The following is a 21,268-nucleotide window of genomic DNA, read 5'->3' as shown; positions in this document are numbered from 1 at the left end:
CCTTCAGCAGATGGACGTAAAAACAGCCTTCACTGCACATACATTATTCTAAGTCCAAGTGAAGCAACAATACGCAAAACCCAATTCTGAGTGGAGAGGGCATTAAGTACAAAAAAGAAGAATTATTTTATTTTACAACAGTATGAGGTATAGCCAATGACCTGAATGTTGGGAAAAGAGCTGGGTTCACTGTGAGATTTCTCTGTTAACACACCATCAGCTGAATAATAAATTGAATGAAAAGTATCAACAAGCTAAAACAGAAGGTAGTGAGTCTGAGATAATAACAGCACAAACATCTAAACATGAAATATTAACTCCAAATCATTTCTTCTACTCACTGAGTTGGAATAACCAGGGACAGCTCAGGGCAAATTACATTTTAATGTGAATATTTCAACCATTACACAACCTTAAGCCTGCAAGCTAAAAGTGGTCTCATTAGAGGAATAATAGAGTACAGTAAACAGAATTACTTCTGTCATAAAATGTCCTTTCCATCTCCTGGTTGACAGAGAGAAAAAAAAAAAAAAACATAAGCAAGAGACAGATAGAGCACAGTAGCAACTCACTGACCATCTATGACTGTATAATGTATCTCAAGGATACTTTAAGATAAACGGACTGTCTCTCTGGCAACACTTGTTTTCATTATTAATTATTGTGATGATCAATGCAGTCTATACATGTCAAAAAATGTAATGATAAAGTATACCAAGCAATTCAGCCACAATGGTGGCAAATTGTATATTTTGTTCAACCATTTGAATACATACTATGCAATGTATAATAATAGAACTGACTTTCTGCTAGTTTGAGTGTTTAAACCAGAAAAGCATAAGTGACGCTAGATCATTATTATCAACTGGGCTCTAAATAAGGGTAGCAGTTTTTCCTTGGATCCTCTGCTACTCAGTGGTTAGACTGAATAGGTTTAAACTGTGATTTGTAAGTCCATAGTATGTTCAGCTGATATTCCCTGATCCATTTCCAATGGTGCTCCAACCCTAGACTGACCTTCCATTACTATTGTGAAGTTTAAAGAATACAGTAGCTAACACCTGTTAATTCCAGCTTGTTATGGGCATTATTGTGCACATTACACTGAAATAGGAAACTATTCCTATTTAATTCTGCACGTATTTTGATTGCTAAGCGTCCAATTTATTTTACGAATGACTGGTGATTTTCTATATTCTTATTGTACTGTAGCTCAGTGGTATCTTTGTCTCTTTCTGCCCTTTCACGTGTCCGTCAAGTTGAACCATTGTACGTTTTGTTCTCCATTTACAAAATATTACTTTTTTGCAAACCCTTTAGACAATATACACATCTATTTGTAAAGAGGACTTTCTACAACCTAAAAGCATAAAAGACCATTCAAACATGTATAGTCGTCCTCTCAGCCATCTGACTGTACCCAATCAAGCTTTGTGGCAGGTGATTCCAAACTTTTGAATAGTGATCTACATACAGCAACAGTGACTTCAATCAATTAAGAGCATTACTGCCTGTTATGGTTCATATTTCAGCAGACTGACAACATAAGTAAATCCTTCCGGTGTTACATAGTGCACTGTAGTAAAAGCCTGAAAGTAGTGCGCCTAAAGGCCACAGAGGTGTCAACTCAAGCTTCTGTCCTCTGATAGACAAGTGAATCCTGAATGCATCCAAGCATTTAGCTTTATTATAGATTGGACTGCTTAAATACATTTTACAGTGCTCAACATAACCCTGAAGATTTCTACATTAATTATGACAATCACAATCCAAGTGTATGTTTCTTTAGATTATAATAAACAAAATAAATAATACTTTTTAAAAGGAAAAGTCACATTCTTACCTTTTACCATTCTCTAAAACATTGACTGCTATCTAGGATTCCATTAACTCAAAGCCATGGGGGAACCAAAACTATATCCAGACACATGCTTAAGATTTTTATTTTTTGACCAGAAAGATTTAGAATAAATGAAATGAACAGTTTCAAGGAGTTGGACTTTCTTCACACTGAAAGCATGAGAAGAGCTCATAGAGAACTCTTGACTCTTAACAGAAAAAGGCTTAAGGCACTTTCAATCTTCACAGCCATCCACATATCGCACACTGTGATTGGAGTCAATTTCAAATAAAAAAACCAACAGCAAAAATATCAGCTTTTCAAAAATTATGTGAGGTTCTTAACAGCCACAGTTGAAATAAATTAAGACTCACCATCACTTCCATATTCTGTTGTGGCTCTTGAAATCCGAAGACTGTCAACTTGCGAAGCACTGAGAGGGGTAGAAAGAAAGAAAGAAAGAAAGAAAGAAAGAAAGATATATATATATATATATATATATATACACACACACACACACACACACATACATACACACCAGTCAATTGCTGTTAAATGACAAAAAGAACTACTAAAACGGCAGACAGGTATTTCACAATAACTTTGAGTGCACCATGAGAAGGTGCAAATGAACGCATCACTAATTCCCGTTGTTGCTCCGACAACTCAATTAGTGGAGCTAGTCTACTCTGTGTCTTTAGCTGCCAACGATAGGCTAACGTTACCTGCTGCCAAGTCAAGTGTAGTGTTAACTCGGTTGTCTGTAACTACCGTTTCGGAGCACCAGAGAGCAGCACAGGCTTTTAAGTGGCACCGAAGGGAGGCACCGAAATCTGCTTTGTCATTCAGTCCGGTAGATACCAGCCGTTTGCACCAAGTTTCAGTACCCAACCCTAGTAATAATAGTATTAATTGATATTTCAAAAAGGTAGCAGCACATATGAATATTTCCAGAAGTTCACAACTTGTATGCTTAACCCTCCGGGTTCTGTTTACAGACAGATCATTTTGGCATACTCTAATATTGTTGTCAATTTGAAGCTATTAATCTTAAAACATGGCATTTATTTTTATCCTGCTGAGCTATTGCGGCAGAGCTCTCAACCAGAGGGTTCATTAAGTGTATGTCAATAGGTGGAATCCTGTGATAAATGCAATGTGATATGCAGACAGGTATTTAATGCCATGGTTTATTCACCATTTTGTATTTATAGATCTCTGCACCTCTTAGCATGTGAATGCAGTTGTGTTGTGTGTGTGTGTGTATAGGCATGACTGAGTTTGCATGTGTGCAAAATGTTGCTACCTTTAAGAGAGAGCAGCGTCCTCTCCAGTGAGCTGAGCGCTCCAGCCTCATCTCTGGCATATATCTGCTGGAGGAAGCAGTCGGTGTGATGGCTCCACAGGGAGCATGCAAAGCTGTAGATTCCCGACGCCAGCTGCCAACATACACAAACAGTACAGTCAATCACACATCAAACTATTATATTTTGCATTAGTGATTACTAGAGATGCACCGATTGACCGGTCGGTGACTGGAATTTTCACGTCATCGGCCATATTGGCATATGTCAGTCTGACATATGCCAATTTTATGCTGGTCAAATTCACTCGGGCGCCGCATGATTAACATCGCGCAACATCAGCACCACACATGCACATGCAGGGTTTCTGTTATATGCATTTAGCAGCGGCGCACTGCCGCTCAATCAGCTGTTTATGAAATGTCATAAAGTCGTAATTATACACGGCTCTGCAGAGCCGTCTGCTCTACTGATCTCCTTTCTTTTACTGTCTATGCTGATCTCAGGCAAACAGTCAGCCGCTCTCTCTCTCCCCTCTGAGGCTGGAAAACTGGAACGTTAAAACCGCACTCATGCGGGTCCCGTGAAATATGACGGCTACAGTTTATTGGAAAATACCATTGGGCACACTGACTTTGATGAATTTACAGTTTATCAGACACCAGATGAGACAAGAAGCTAACGTTAGCAAACGCTGTGGTCCCTCTGTCGCCCCGCTGGCTGCTGTAGGAGACGCTGTGTTTTTATATAAATAAAAAAAATAAAAAAGGAGACGCTGTATTCCTCCGACACACTGTATTAACGTTACGGTTTAAAACGCTTTCCAGGTTAGTGGGGATGCATGGGTGTGTTTTGAGAAATATCTTTATACTGTATTAAGGCAATATTTATTTTATTTTTATTTGTTATTTATATATTATTTTATTGCCATTACATGTTTTCCCGGTTTTCATACATACAGAAGCTTAGTTTTCTAAATATATAAAAAAAAAAATGTTGATATTGGATGTGAAAAGAAGGAAATGGTTCTTCCATAACATTGCACTAAATGTGTGTTAATTTCCCACACCAGGAGTAATTTATAGTTCTATTTTATAGCAATCGATTATCTGTTCAAAAATTTTCTATGCAAAATGTAAAATTTTCTATTAAAGAAAAGATAGAAAACAAATATTTGTGTTAGAAAAAATGAAATCGGAATCGGCTAAAATCGGTATCAGCTGGTCAAACTCAATGAAAAAAATCGGAATCGGCCTAGAAAGTTGTAATCGGTGCATCTCTAGTGATTACACAGGCAATAAGGTCATTCTCGTGACCACATGAATCACAATAACGTCAGAGTCACTCAGTTACACTGATGCCAAGGCAAATACAAAAGCACTTCCTTATAATACACTCACATAGAACAAACAAAGGGGCAAAGAGGGACATTCAAGTCACAGGTCTAATTTAGCTCTTATATATAATAAGCTTTAACTTCCTATTACAGTCATTGGCATAACACTGGGCCCAAACCAATTACATTTTCTTCCATGAAGGCATTTTCCTGTAGAGGCAAAACAAGATCATCAAAAGGTAGACAAAAGTACTCTCCGTCCCATCAACGGTGTATTGTGTAGTCTGGCCCAGTAGCTCAGATAATATAAATCTGCCATGGCACAATAATGAGATTTGGATTATGCTTTGGTCAGTGTTTTCATAAAAAGAATAAACAGAACAGAAAAGGGTAAACAGTACATTTCAGTTACTATTCAAAAATAGTGGCTAAATGTAAAAAATGTCTGCACCCTGATTAAGGAAATGCCCCACATGAAAATAAGTCTTTGGATAACACTACATTTCAAAAGAAAGGAACTGAACAACTCCTTGACAGCAGAACTATCTTTTGTGGGTAACACTTAAGTGTCAAGTAGGAAAAATCTGAGAACCAGTGGTTAGGCTGGTGACGTACACCTCCTGAAAGAGAAATCCCTAACTAGACAGCACAGCATAGGCTTTGATAGATTCTTTACAGAAAACTGCAAGGCTTGCAAGTTTCTTATTTGGGGATATTTCTCTAGAGTTTGGCACTTTCTACTCCTCGGATACCACACTAATTCAACAAATGGCACCCAAAAGTGATGAACCAAGTTTAGGAAGCAATCTCAATTCTTATTTTGACTTCCTCGCTCTTGGTGTTCCGTTTTCTATGAGACATATGGTAGTTTTAACTTTTTTCCATATGGCCAAAGTGTGTCAGATTGCTCAACTGCATATACCTACAAATGATACGTGGGTAGATTTACAAATGCTATGGGGCTTACTAAGGTGCGTTTGCTTCCTAACCATCTATTCATGGAGGAGGCAATGAAATCAGTCTAAAGGTGTCCCGAGTTGGAGCTTTCAGTTTTGTCACCCCCTCCTCTGTTTCCTCCAGAGGGCCACATGATTAGCTCCTTATGTCTCACTGTGACTTGCACATTTGTGTGTACAGGACAACAGGATTTACATGTTGAATGCATTTCCTACTCTATAAAATTATTCCAAAAAGAATTGCAAAACCTTCACAAGGTACTTTTAAAGTGGCTACTATGCAGTTTTATTTTAGCTTAATTTACCTTAACCGAACAGCTTCAGAGTCATTGGAATGGTTATATGACGTCTCGCTTCTCCCTAGAGCCTTTGAGCGGAAAAACCACCCTTGCGAGCCGCTGGCCTCGACATCAGGAAGTATCACGTGATATCAGGTTTCACGATGTAACAAATTGCTTCACGGCACTGCAAACATATGCCCATTCAGGAACCAGCTAACAAGGTAGCGATGGAGTTTTTCACACTATTGTCATGGCTGAGCTGGCTAAAAAGACGCAGAAAGCTAGGAAACCATTGTCTGAGGAACAGAGGAAGCGGAAACGGCAGACTAAACGAGCGAGGAGTCAGACACAAGTAAACATAGGAGCTGCCAAATATCTATTCCGAAGCTGTAAAGGGGGCTCTATATAGAAACCTGCGAGCAAAAAACAAAGAAATGGCCAAAACTGCATAGCACCTCTTTAAGCATGAGTCTGTATAATCTTTAAGCATGAGTCTGTATAGTCTGACATAAATCAAATTTTTGAATTAGCTGTCACCTCCCTAATGCTTTTCACACCACGACATTGTCAGTTTTTCACACTCGCAGATTGCACACAAGTATACATATAGCCCTGCCACCATCGTTTAATGGTGAAATAAAGGTGCCGTGAAATTACAATCATCATCCAACCTGAGACCATAATCATAGCACAACCAACACAAGTTTCTTCAAATAACTTCTGAAACACTTTTGTCTCAGTATTCAGAAACCTGTTTAAAAAGCTAATATACAATATCTGGGCATCACTCCGGTAAATGAGTCTGATTTAGTCTGTAATCCTTTTTCCCTCCAGGAAATTAATCAAATAATCTTAGGAAGATTGATTTAAACATAAGTTAGCAGATGATGGTTAACCAACAATCTGCACCTGCTGTTTGCTAGCAAGCACAAAACAGACAATCGCAGAACAGGCGTGTTTTTCACATGATTGAAGAAGACTTGATCATTAATGGCTGAAGGTGAGGCTTTTCAAAGATTGGTGCAAAGTACTGACCCATCAAGGCCCCAGGTGACACTGCACTGAAAATCATTATGAAACAGCACAAGAACTACCGCCACAGCTTGCCACACCTGAAAACATAACCTTCACCACAAACTAGAGTGGTAAACTAGAGTCCCCTGACAAAAGCTTCCATCTCCATAACATGCAACTTCATATAAGTGAATTGAAAGCCTCAGTGCCCACTCCTGATAACCAAAAGTATGTCAATTAAGGCTCTAATGTTATATTTTTAAAGTAGTCGGCCACCCAAAGCAAAGCGGTCGGTTTTTGAGCTGACTGCTGGAGATTGGGGAACCATCTGAATTCCAATTAATGAGTCTTGTGATGAATCATTCAAGAGAGAATTCCGATGCCTCTAAGAATCACTCACGTTCCTCGCCCATGTGGGAAGTGTCCGTCTGTCTGTCTGCTCTATAGTTGCATTATCTGTGTGTAAGATCTGTTCATTTTCCCAACTGCAGACCGATACAACAGAGGGGCAAATTTCAAAAAGCTAACCGCTTTCTCTATCTGCAAGCTGATTCCCTATTCCAGGAGGAAGAACTCGAGAACCAAAAGTCATCCATAAAAAGCGCAGTTCATTTCATTTGACAATCTGCTTGTGAATACCCGATTTGGTGGGATATTGCCTCTACATTTCTACTCAAAAGCACAAAGACAGACACCTGCCCCATTCTCTCTAAACTTACTGCCTGTTTTGAAAGTCACAAAAATCAAACAAGCTCAACACCCCAATGCAGGTTTTACAAATTTAAGCTGACATTTTCTTGTAAAAAAGTATTTAAAAAAAGTGGTAACTCTAAACATCTGTACCACCTGTTTTTTTATAGAAAATGCAATTTGCATTAAATTATCACCTTTTTAAAGAAAGCACACTACAGTGTAGTATTATCAGACAACTCTTCGTTACAAGATTGCAGTCTCATGTAAGCCATACAGCATGAGGAGAACAGAAACACGGTGATCTGAGTTGAAGATTCATAAATACAATTGCTGTGTTAAGAGATCATTATACTATTTAATTTAAAAAAGGCACAACATTTTTTGGCAGATTCTGTAAGTGTTTGGATCCGTTTGTGGAATTATTTTATTCTTCTTACAGAAAAAAAAAATATATATTTTGCTGCATCTCTCTGTGTTTTTGTGCTGGTAATGTCAGTAAAGTAACACAAATGTGTGTTTAAATATTATAGTACACGTGCCACTAGCCTCTGGGGAACACCAGATATACAGTACATACACGATGGATGATGACAGCAACTGACACCAACCAGCCTGTCGCAATCAGGGTTGACAGACTTGCTGAGATCCACAACTGTGACTGATCTACTCGGCCATGGCTTGGTAGTGTTGCATTTCCTCCTACTCATTTCCAGGTTCTCGATTGTGATTGGTTTAAAGGATTACCAATAAACCAGAGCATGTTTTTCTCCTATCCCGGAATGCTGTGTGGACTAGCCCGACCTTCCCCCGCAGCGCTGTGGAGGACGGTCCGGCAATGTGGGACTACCTTTTCCGTAAACATGAAATCAAGGAGACAGTAAACTTTTCCTAATACAGTTTTCAGACCGTGGTCAGAAAGCACAGGGGAGAAACTTTGTTTTTCCGTCTCCGAAGCTATCCCTGTCACTCTCTTATTCGCTCTACCACACACTCCCCACGCATACACACATGCCAGCTCTGCTATTCTCTTAAAGACACACGCTAGAACAGTAGGCAGTAGAACATTCTGATTCTGATGCAATGGCAGCCGGTGCAGCAGCACGGCATGCTGTGGGAGAGTTTACACGAGAGTTTACTCGAATTAAACCAGAGATTTACCACACTGAAGACGGTAGAGTCATAGTAGAGGATGAGTTGCTGAACTTTAACAAACGGTGGATCTCCCATAGGGGACCAAAGAAGGACATTAACAATGTCAAAATGTGCCTGCAAGCGCTTAATGAGTGCGGTGAAGAAACCCCAAGATTCGTATCGCACTTCCTGGATGAATTACCCCCCGTCTCATTTAAACACATCAATGTGTCTGTGTTTCTCGGGAATATGCAGCAAATCAATGTTGACATTGACTACTTAAAAAGAACTATGGGAACTCAGGTAGCTGCCTGTGAAACATTGCGGGAGGTTTCTGTTAAACTCGACAGCCGGCTGACTGCTGTGGAGGGGTACTGTGGCCCGGATGCTACTTTTCCGGCTGCCTGCCTCTTTGCTGTGGAGAGGCAACCGGGCCCTGTGCCCAGTGTGACGGGTCTTCCCCCGACTGTGATGGAGAAGCCGCCGGGTCCTGATCCTGCCCCCCGCATTCCTTCTGGGGTTAATGGATGGTTGACTGTATTGCCTGGCGTGACCAATGGCAGTCAACCAGCCCAGTCTGCGGATCCAGCCCTGGGACGAACGCAGACCCCTCCATGGAGCACGGTGGTAAAGGATGGGCGCCGACTGAAGCAGGTACGACTGAAGCAGGTACCTGAGAACCCTGCCCATCGAATCCCTACACCTCGTATTGCAAACACTTCAGAGAGGTATGTGAGAAAGAAAACCGGCATAATCGGGACTGGTGTGGTTAGCAATATACTGGCTGTCAAAACAAAGATGGTAAAGGTATTTGCTACAAAGTTTGATCTCAGTGTAGATGTCAATACTCTTAGTGAGTATTTAAAAATGAAACTGGGCCGGGAAGGGACATGTAGCAAAATAGAGACGACACAGAGTAGATTCAGCTCTTTCTGTATCTCCCCTGAATGTAATGATGTGGCGGAGCTGTACGACCCGCAGCTTTGGCAAGTTGGTTCTTTTGTCCGACGCTACTCGTCGCCCTAGAGGAGCAGAAAGAGGTCCGTCTGGTCCAGATCAGGAAGCCCCTCGTTCTTGAGATGAGGGGCTGCTGCACGGTAACGATGCTGCGGTACCTATTACATGTGTGGGCGAGGACGGGATGAAGGCCAGCTGCTCCATTGGGAGCAAATAAAAACATTAAATGCGTGTTGTTTCATACAACATTCGCGGACTGCGAGTAGGACACACTGCTACAGATAGATCAAGGCGTCTGGTTGTGGACACATTGCTGGATGAATGTGATATTCTATGCCTGCAAGAAACCTGGCTGGCAAAACAAGATTTAGATAAGTTGAACACTATACACATGAACTTCCATGGGGCTGGAGAGTCCACTACCGACCTCAGTATGAGGCTGGCTCGAGGAAGGATAGCTGGTGGTGTAGCCATACTGTGGAACATCAAATTCAAACAAAGCTAGAAATGTATGTCCTTACTACTGACAATCAGTTTGGGTTCAAAAGAAAACATGGAACTGACCTGTGTATTTATGCTCTTAAAGAGATTGTGTCCAGGTACACAGGTCTAAATTCATCTGTATTCCTGTTTTATTGATGCATCAAAGGCATTTGATAGAATTAATCATGAACGATTGTTTGAAAAATTGCTAGATAGAGGTGCCCCTAAATTTTTAGTGAGAATTTTAGCATTTTGGTATGCCCACCAAACATTTCAGGTTAAATGGGATAATGTTGTATCTGCTCCATTCTGTGTTAGTAACGGAGTGCGGCAAGGAGGAATTCTGTCTCCTATTTTATTTAATGTTTATATGGATGAATTATCAAATCAACTAAATAGGTTAAAAACCGGCTGTCTTATGGGCAACACTATTGTTAATCATCTTATTATGCAGACGACCTGGTCCTGCTCTGTCCATATAGTGCTGGGCTGCAGCAGATGCTGAAGGCGTGCTCTCAGTATGGCCTTGATTATGACAAAGTATAATGCTAAGAAAAGTCACATAATGATAGTTAGAAGCGATGAGGACAGCAAATCAATTTTTCCAACCTTTTATTTGTCAGATAGTCCTCTTACTGTGTGTGAGGAACTTAAATATTTAGGTCATGTCATATCTGATGACTGGACAGATGACAAAGACCTTTACCGACAGCGCTGTAAAATTTAATGTTTATAAGGAAGTTTTCCATGTGCTCTGACTCTGTGAAGTGTTCTTTGTTTAGAACTTACATCACACCGCTATACACTGCTCAATTGTGGTCTAACTAGAAGAAAAAAAGTATGCAGAGGTTTAAGATAGCATACAATGACGCAATGAGGCTGCTGCTCCGTGTCCCAAGGTGGCACAGTGCCAGTCATTTGTTTGTGTCCACTAGAGTGCCAACTTGTGAGGCACTCTTAAGACAGCTGATGTTTAGTTTCATGTGTCGACTGGACAAGTCAGAGAACCACATAATTGAAGCTTTAGTCAGCCCTGTGAAAAGCTGTTATAGATACACTTCCAGGTTAAGACAGCATTGGTGCAATAGCCTGTATATCCTATGGGTTGATGTGTAGTTGTTGTGTATTTTTTTTATCTCTTTTATGTTTTTTATGCTGTATTGTGTGTTTGTATGGACCTGGGTCTGCAATAAAGTTTTTTTTATTTATTTATTTTTTAAACTATACACCAGCACACAGGTATAAACTTCAGGCCACTTACGTAGGCTACGGCGTAAGCTCTGCGTAGAGCCCCGCAGAAGCATAAATCCCGCTTAAGCCTCAGCAAGTGGGCCAGTAAAACAAAGAGCTAGGAAATGTACTGCCGTCAATGCAGACACGCTCTAACACCCACACACACGTAACAGTACTTGTACACAATATGCCTGTGCTAAATAGGGTGACACAAAAACAGTGTGAACATAAAGGGTAAAAGAAGGAGCTTAGAAATGGAGATACTTGCTGTCCAATGCTGATAACATTTCTGTGAATAAATATCAAAGGTAACTTTTAGGAAACCATTCAGCATCAAAGTAATCAGTGCATCATTTAAAAACTGGACTGTTTAACGGGGCTCAGACTGCCTTTGTTCCTCGTATTGCCTAAGGGCACACATTTTGGCATAGAGGATGCCTCTGCACGCCATCCAACTATTTGGTCTCAGCCACTGCCTTTGATGTCCACTGATCTGTCTCTGTCACTCTAATTCTCCCTAAGTTGGTCTTGGTCGTCTCTCTGTTGGTCTGTTTGATATCATATTCCCCTAAACCCCTTCTCTTCACGACTATTTTTCTGCTTAAGTCTTATGGTTTCTTTAAACCATGGATGGCATTTGCTTAATTCATTACCTCTTTGAAAGAAACATTATTACACACAAAAAGCTCTCCTAACTCAATCTCTCTTACACGCATAACTAGCAACACAAACAAATAAATTCCTCAAAACTTCAATCTCGCTCCAGTCATATATGAAAACAGACACACATGCATGCAAAGAGAATCTGGCTGCCATGGATCTTCGATTTGACACGTCTCATACAGCAGTTAAACAGCATCTCCTACAGGCAAAGCGTGAAACTAAAAAACCTGCAACTCTCAAGATAATCTTACTATTCATCTATTCATAAGGTGTTGCGGGGGAAAGGGGAGTAAAAAAGGAACATGACAAGGTCAAGAGGGCAAAATGCAAGAAAAGAAAGAAGAGAGCAAAGCTGCAAAGTTCAGTAGACAGAGTTAAAGTTTTATTTTTCTTTACTTATTGACCTAATGTCACCTTGTTTTCTGGTGTGCACAACTACTGCATCACGTGCAAAGAACAAAAATCTAGAGAGGGATAATGTATGACCAAAAATGACAAGCAATGAGATACAAAAGTTTTTTTGGGTGGGCTCTTTTAGGTGGCTAAAATAAGTTTTTTATTTTTTTTATTTTGCTGTGTGGTCCCGTCCACAGCAGTACATTGCTTAGCTTCCATGTCAGGAGTCCTGCTTCTCTAAACTAGGGGCGTGACAATATCCATCTACTGTAGGTAGTACAATGACTATGGTTAAGTACCTCTTACAATCTGAGAGTGGAGACACAACAACTGACAAATAGCTTAAACTGTGGACTTACATCCTGGAAAAGTCGTCTGTCCTGCGCCAGACGTTTGGACGCTAGGGTTTTGGTGACATGATAGAAGGTCAGCAGCGCCCTGTGCTGCTGCAAGCCATCCTGACCCTTCACGGACTCAAGAAGAATGGGAATGAGCTCTGGCCATTGCCTGGGGCAGTCCAGACGGGCCACCTTGGCTATCAGTACTGCAATCTGGGTCGCTATCTGTTGGAAAAGCACAGAGAGAGGAAAAATGACCAGAGGCTAAACAAACACAGAAGAAGGTGGTCAAGCCAAAGCAAACTTGGTAAGAATTGTACTACATCTCATGTACCCACATTCTGGATCACCTAATATCCTAATCAGTCACACAGATTAAGTTGCTGTTCAAAACAGAGTGGACTTTTACAATTTAACAACCATCAGAGATGGGTAGTAACGAGTTACATTTACTCCGTTACATTTACTTGAGTAAGTTTTTGAAAAAATTATACTTCTAGGAGTAGTTTTAAATCACTATACGTTTTACTTTTACTTGAGTAGATTTGTGAAGAAGAAACTGTACTCTTACTCCGCTACATTAGGCTACAATAAGCTTGTTACTTTTCTTTTTACCTCTTTGGTATTCTATGCGTCATTGTTTTTATCCCCCGGCCAACGCCTCATTTTAATGTTTTATTTTGACAGAGAGAGAGAGACTTCCGCGTGACTGTTTCACCAATCAAACGTAGTTGTGCAGTCTCGTCACGTGACCGTACTCAATCTCAGCGGCGGGACCGGACCATGGATGTATTAAGAGAACGGACGGGTCAGCTTTACAGTCGTAGCAAAGTCGTAGTTCAATCAACCCAGGGTTTCCCAATCTAGAGACGCGCACGTTCACATAAAAGAGGCGATGTTTGCACAACATGACCAATAGATAAATAGCCACATATTTTACATAAGAAGAGCAAACTATAGTTCTACATAAATATGAAGAACACAGTAGGGGTGCACAATATATCGACTCAATATCGTTATCGCGATATCACATTGCGCGATATTATACCGGAAGTCTTGCGATAATTACGCGATATTTTGTTTACGTTGCATCCCGCCCGACATGTAACCAAAGAGTATAGAAGCAACAAGAGGAGAAACTCAATAGAACATTGTGTTGCATTCAGTCCAAGATGGCGGAGCTGCACTCAGACTGTTCGTTTGAAAGTTGCAGCACAACGTTCTATTGAGTTTAGCCTCTTGTTACGTCTACACTCTTTGATGCACCTCTGTAAAATACACATCACTTGGTTCCAGCGGAGAAGTATAAACAAACATCAGCTGCGTGGAGCGCCTTATTTAGGTGCCACTTAAATGACTGTGCTTCTCTCTGATGATCCAAAAACGGACGTTAGAGGGAACTGAAACATCGCCGCACGGGAGGCTAGCTAGTTAACAAACACTTGGCATTAGCGTTAGCTAGTTAGCGCTACACCTGGCAGCAGGTAACGTTAGCCTACCGTTAGCTAGCAGCTAACCGAGCATTTTAACAGAGTAAAAAATTATGTAAAAATGCTGACAGCTAAACGGTGAAGAGTGTGTCTGTATTTCACTTGAGATAACTGTAACACCAGATTGTAGCTGCTGTTGTCTGAAAAACAGCACAGACTGAACCTCGTGCTGCATTCAAAGAAATTGTAAAATACGCTTTCCCATACAGTGTTTGACCCATTGACATACATATATATATATATATATATATATATATATATATATATATATATATATATATATATATATATATATATATATATATATATATATATATATATATATATATAAGGTTTGGCCCTTGGCCTCGCCAGCCTCGTCGGGCATTCAAAGTAATTGTAAAATACCCTTTTCCCAGCCAATGTTTTTTTTTTTTTTTTCGTTAACAGGAATTTACTGGTGAAATAAGATATTTTTTTATATTATATATATATATATATATATATATATATATATATATATATATATATATATATATATAATATTCTTTCAATTCAGGAAACATTTTAAATGTATTGTTTTAGCACTAGGAAATATGAAATCTATTTTCGATGTGTTTTCCCATAACTTTGGTAATTTTACATATGTTTAAAAATATCGAAATTAATATCGAAATATTCATTATCGATATTGCAATATCAAATTTTTTTCAATATCGTGCACCCTTAGAACACAGACACGGTTTTACAGGCAAAACGCAATACAGTCGCTGCTTCCTAAAACAGGACAGCTGGCAAAAAAAAAGCGACACTGTAGATGCGTAAATCACAACACTTATCAGTATCACTTCCCCATCAGTCAGGCACAAGATCTGACCATAATTACACGTGTCCTTTCCATAAACTGTCGTTGCTTTAGCCTATTTGCAGTTGCAACCCTGGCAGTGGAAGCGATCATGAGAGCAAATAAAAAATATAAAAAACATAATTCAAACTGCTGTGCGCGTTGGCGACACACGGCTCAAGAAGCCAAGAAATAGCAGATATGTAATTCCCTCCCATTAAAATCTATATATTTCATAAATATATCCATCAGGGAATGTTAACGGTGTTGTCTGTCTCTAAATGTTTTTGTATGAGTGCACCCCTCTCGCTCTCTCCCCCTCTCTCTCTCTTATTTTTTATGTATTATTATTTTATTGATTTTATTTTATAGACTACTTGAATTTACCTGGATTATTTTAATTTAAGCTATTTTGTAATTAATTAATTTTATTGATTGGATGAACTATATTTTGCCTAAAGATGATTTAGTATTTTTGTCCATCTGATTGAATGCTTGTGTTAAAAAATAAATCAGACGTTACTCAACAGTTACTCAGTACTTGAGTAGTTTTTTCACCAAGTACTTTTTTACTTACTCAAGTAATTATTTGGATGACTACTTGTTACTTTTACTTGAGTCATATTATTCTGAAGTAACAGTACTTTTACTTGAGTAACATTTTTGGCTACTCTACCCACCTCTGAACCATAATATATGGTATAATTTAAACCACCTTTAAAAGCTGATTTGTTTACACCATATAAGCATATGCTTACATTGACAGCTGTGGTTCACATTTCCTGCCAAAATAATTAACTTTTCACAGTTCCATCTGAAAAGAAAGTAGTAGCATAAACATCCAGTTAAATGAGCAGGTTTAGTTTATTTGTATCCACATATTACAGATGTGGTTATTTGTGGTGACAACAGATATACAGTTGCCAGTTTTATGGTCATTTTGGAGACTGTAGTTTGCGAATTGTATTGGAAAATGCAGAGAAGCGCTAATAATATTTTGTCCACTGAATTTATATTGATAATGGTAGACAGAAAGTTGATGGCCCTGTAACAACCGTAGAAATCAGACAGTTAACTTGTAAATTATACTAACAGGACTTTAAAGTATAGGACATGTTTAGCGGACCTAATATTTTATGTAATGGCAGTTTCATTTGAATTCCCAAATCCAATAATCTAGGCCATTTTAAATGTATATTACCAATTTAAGCAGCAATGGCAACGTGTTCACTTTTAGCTCTTTTGATGCCCATTATTGTTTAACAGCACAACCCACAATCACTTAGAAAAAAAGAGAAAAGAATTGATTGCATTGTTGCTATAGAATGCATGCTTCAATGAAAACACCTTTATGCATTTAACAATCTAATTTAACTAAGTAATAAATAATCCGTGTGCATGCATGTAAATTTAATTTTCAAGTATCAATAAGTCATTAGGTTTTGTAAAGCCAGGTGAGGTCATAAAATGTGCCTGGATTATAGAACATATAAATGTAAACTGCACACATAACAGCGATTGTGGGTGGCAATAGCTCATTCCGTAGGGACTTGGCTTGGCTGGAGAGGTGCCAGTTCAGCTCCTGGGCAATGCCAATGCCTTGAGCAAGGCACCGAACCCCCAACTGATCTAGGTGCCTTTAATGGGCAGCCCTCCTGACAGCACTTCATTAGTGCATGTATAAGGTCCTGTTTGTGCATATTCGGGCCTGCGTGTAATATGTAACACCAACAGTGTAATATAATTTCACCTTGCAGGATAATAAAGTATGTCTTCTACTTCTTATTCTTCTTCTGAAACTCACACACAACCCTGATTGATACGACAAGGAGGGGCAGTGACTGGTGAGACAAATTATGTTTAAATGGTTTAAATGGAGGGCTGTCCCTCAGGGATACACAAGCTGTAGAAAGCAGGATGGATAGCTTACATTCAAGGCCACCTGCCATGTCCCCTCACACAGATGTATTACCCACCGTTTGATTCTGAATTATTAGTTTGTTGCAGCATTCCCCTGAGAACTGTAAAAATAATATAGCAACCTTTTTGACTCTCGAATGAAGTCCCCATATGCACAATTTGTGTCTTTAATCATCCGTTCTAACCTTCTTATTTGATTGTGTAACATTTGCTTCTATTCATTGCTTAAATCCTATTTAGACCAATTTGGGAAAGTTTAACTTTCGCATGTCTACAGTAATTGGGCTACCCATTTTTGGCATACAGGCATCTACTGTATATTGAAATAGTGAATGTACAGAAAGTTGTCACTAAAGCTCAATTAAATACACTGAACAAAATTATAAATGCAACACTTTTGTTTTTGCCCCCATTTTTCATGAGCTGAACTCAAAGATCTAAGACTTTTTCTATGTATACAACAGGCTTATTTCTCTCAAATATTGTTCACAAATCTGTCTAAATCTGTGTTAGTGGGCGCCCAGATAGCTCAGTTGGTAGAGCGGGCGTCCACATATAGAGGCTTACTCTATATGTGGAGTACTCCGGGTTCAACTCCAACTTGCGGCCCTTTGCTGCATGTCATTCCCCCTCTCTCCCCCCTTTCATTTCTTCATCTGTCCTGTCAATTAAAGGCATAAAATTCCCCAAAAAAATCTGTGTTAGTGATCACTTCTCCTTTGCCAAGATAATCCATCCACCTCACAGGTGTGGCATATCAAGATGCTGATTAGACAGCATGATTATTGCACAGGTGTTCCTTACATCATGTCCACACGAACACGGGTATTTTTATAACCGTGACTTTTTTTACGCAGTTCGGCCTTCCGTCCACACGAAAACGCAGTTTCAGGGCACTGTAACCGAACATTTTTGAAAACTCCGGCCAGGGTGAGCATTTTCAGAACCGCCGGTTACAGTGTTGTCGTGTGGACAGTATAACCGGGTTTTTTGCCTTGCGACGTCAGAGTGTGCGCCGTTATCCGCTGTGTTTGACGTCATATTGTGCGCCGTTAACTGCTTTGTTGATGTTTGTTGACGATTCTTTGCAATGGCGGATGAGAGGGATGTAACTTTTTTCTAGGCTTCTGATTGGCCAAGGTGACTTTACGATTTGGGTTATATCGCCGCCTGCTGGTGTGGCATGCTCTTGACAGCTCTTGACAGCGCTTGACAGCGTGTTTTTGCGTTTTCATGTGGACGGAGATTTATTTTAAACCGAGCATGTGTGGACGTTTTTTTTTTTTTTTTTTTTTTTTTAAACGGAGGAGAAAAAACTCCGGTTATAAAAATACCCGTGTCCGTGTGGACTAGGCCTTAGGCTGGCCACAATAAAAGGCCACTCTAAAATGTGCAGTTTTACTGAGATACAGAGCAGTTGGGATTGTAAACAGGATGGTGTTTGATGCCGCTATAATGTATTCCAATAGATACTCTGCAAAACTCATTACAAAAACACTCCTTTACACATTGTGGTTCTAAATGTGAAATAACAGCCTTCTCAATGCCAGTGGTGGGTACAAAGCCTTTTACTTTCCTAATGGAAAATCTTCTCTTTACCTCCAAAAGACAAGAATAGAAGCTGCATTTCTCTCTTTTGTTTGGATGGAACAGCTGGTCTGATCTTACTAGATGTCATCAGAAAAATTCCAAAATAGTTTGTGTCAACAGGTCGTTGAAATACCAATGTATTTCACAACACCTGCCTTCACACCACTTTGTTAATAACTTGGCTTCTAAAGGATTATTTCTCTCCCTCACACTTCATTTCTTTTATGCACAACAAGGCAATGTAGCAAAAAAGAACATTCATTTTTTTAGAGTCTACTATACCAAATTATACAAAGAAATAATGACCTACATTCAATGAAGTTTGACATCAGTGCAGGTCTAATTATAGTGGAGTGCACCTGCATGTTTAAGCCAAACTACTACAAAAATCTCAAGTTTAACCTATAACAAAAGGGGTAACAAACTAGTTACGTTAGTTCATATGCCATTTAAATTGTAAAGCCATTTGAGGCAAATATGTGATTTTGGGCAATATAAATAATCACTAACACTAATAACTTTGATAACGATTGCAGATCTAGTGTTAATTATGGAGAATAACCCATACCATAATTTAATCATTACAGTACAACATAGCAAAACTTTATTTAAATACAAGTAAAATGGACTTGCAAAAACTGGTATGTGCTTTTAGACAGCTTCTTTGTACTGTACATTATCTGGTTTTATACCAAGTAATCTTAACTACGACACTGTACCAGTTTATAAAGCTGAACAGAACTGAATTTTGTCACTAACCTGATTGACCGGCTCATTGAAATTTGTGATGAGGCCAGCACGCAATGATGTCTTCTCCTCTTCTGATAAAGCACTGTGAACAAACCAGTAAGATGTTCAGAAGAGGTAAGCGGGACAAGAAAGAATGAAGAAGAGAAAGAGTAACAATATCTGGACTGGCTAAAGAAAAGAAAAAAAGTCAACAATGAAATACACACACACCAATGTGTGTGGTTAACAAGAAGGACATCTCTCAAAAACTACGTTCACCTGATTACCAGTGAAACACTTTAAGCTTTGCCTGTCTGACTAGTTGGACCAGTTGTGCACATTTTTTCTAACCACTTTACAGCACACACAAATATTTATTTTCTATCTTTTCTTTAATAGAACATTTTACATTTTGCACAGAACAGAAAATTTTTTGAACAGATAATCGATCGCTATAAAATAGAACTATATAAATTACTCCTGGTGTGGAGAAATTCTCACACATCTAAAGTGCAATGTTATCGAAGAACCATTTCCTTCTTTTCACATCCAATATCCCAAAAAAAAAAAAAAAAAAAAAAAAAAGTGATATATTTTGCAAACTAAACTTCTGTGATTGTTGACTGAGAATAGCGGACACACGCTTCACACCGCGAGCTGGCACGCGGGCCACCCGGCGGAAAAGGGAGAAAGGAAAAAGACTTGAGCCGCTGTCCGGAGTATAACTAGCCAGTGGAAATCGCGTGTGTGAGAACTGTAAGTCGTATAACTGATGTTGTCAGTTCATTGTTAGCTGGCGATTCCGTTGTTTGTGTTCTTCACCTGCTAGCTAGGCTGCACGTGGATCTTGATTCGATATAATGGCGATTGTTGAACATCCTTGCTCAAGTTTGTATTTTATGTGTATTATTTACATGCTACAGTAGTTACACTGCATTAAGATAATGTAATTAATAGTGGGTTTATTGTTATGATTTGCTAGCCTATATATAATTCCTATGCATTGTGTATGGCAGCCTTTACAATGTTATTTATTCACAGCATTTGACCGGCATAAAAAAAAAAAAAAAAATCCGGTCACCAGCCGGTCGATCGGTGCATCTCTAATAAGGATATAGGAAGACAAATGTAAGGCCAAGTTTTGAACACTGAGCCACCATTTCACATTATTATAATAATAATAATAATAATAATAATAATAATAATAATAATAAGGCATTGTTGAATGTAGCTCACATCCTAAGAAACTCCTTAGAATTTCATTTCAAATTCTTGACTTGCATACTTAAATATCACATTTATCAGCCAAGTTGTTATGGGATCAATTAAATCCCTTTATAACACTACAGTGCAGGACCTTCCAGCTGCTTGATTTAATCAGTAAGCTTTGGATAAACCTGCTCTCTCCCAACTCAAAAAGAGTAGGGTGTGTGTGCAAAAGAGTGACAGTGTCAAAATTATTTTTGCAATAATTTAGCCTGTTCTGCCAACTTCAACTGCTGCTGAAGCTAGACGGAGTGGGAGGGTGTTTGATGTGAGGAAGAGTGAGGAATAAATCATGCAGTAACCTTCGGCGGAGAGAGGAGGTATGGGTGGAAGACAAATTACTACTGTGGAGTGTGTGAATTAGTGAAACAAGATTTACAACACAAACATATGTTGAGAATCTGGGAGCGAGGAAAGTTTTAATGAAAGATGGGATGAGAGATTAAAATTGACATTAACATAAGCAAGTGTGTGCCTGAGCCTTGTTTTGTATTTATAAGCACAAAAAAAACAACTAAAAATGACTGGGCAAGAAAGGCACAAGACGATTCACAGAGTAAAGTTATCCTGATACAATAGAAAGTAGAGGCCTGGCCCTGATCAGACGCTCAGGCCCTAGTCCAGCCCTTGTCCGACAGCTTATCAGAATTTTTGGCCCAAACCCGACTGGAGCCTGTGTTGTTTCTACCTCCTCCCTATAACACAGCCTATGCTACTGTTGCAGCCATTAAAACCCTTCAGTTTTGTTTAAATGGAAAAGTGGTTATATTACATTTCTACATTAAGTTAATTTAGAAAAATGTTTGGAGCATTATTTTGTTTGTT

The 21,268-nt window shown here is 39.2% G+C and overlaps 1 protein-coding gene across 3 annotated transcripts in view; it reads right to left on the bottom strand.

Moving 5' to 3' along the window:
* ipo11 (importin 11) overlaps positions 1 to 21,268 on the bottom strand; it is a 146,384-nt gene that overhangs the window by 113,173 nt on the left and 11,943 nt on the right. For all 3 annotated transcript variants that reach the window (XM_028577849.1, XM_028577851.1, XM_028577850.1), the window contains 4 exons: positions 19,208 to 19,280; positions 12,647 to 12,850; positions 3,147 to 3,279; positions 2,215 to 2,273 (listed from right to left, as the gene is read on the bottom strand). In XM_028577849.1, coding sequence (XP_028433650.1) covers positions 2,215 to 2,273; positions 3,147 to 3,279; positions 12,647 to 12,850; positions 19,208 to 19,280 — 469 coding nt within the window. The remainder of the gene's footprint in view (positions 1 to 2,214; positions 2,274 to 3,146; positions 3,280 to 12,646; positions 12,851 to 19,207; positions 19,281 to 21,268) is intronic.

Source organism: Perca flavescens, chromosome 5 (genome assembly GCF_004354835.1).
Source record: "Perca flavescens isolate YP-PL-M2 chromosome 5, PFLA_1.0, whole genome shotgun sequence".
NCBI lineage: Eukaryota > Metazoa > Chordata > Actinopteri > Perciformes > Percidae > Perca > Perca flavescens.
This window is presented reverse-complemented; position numbering and strand designations above follow the sequence as displayed.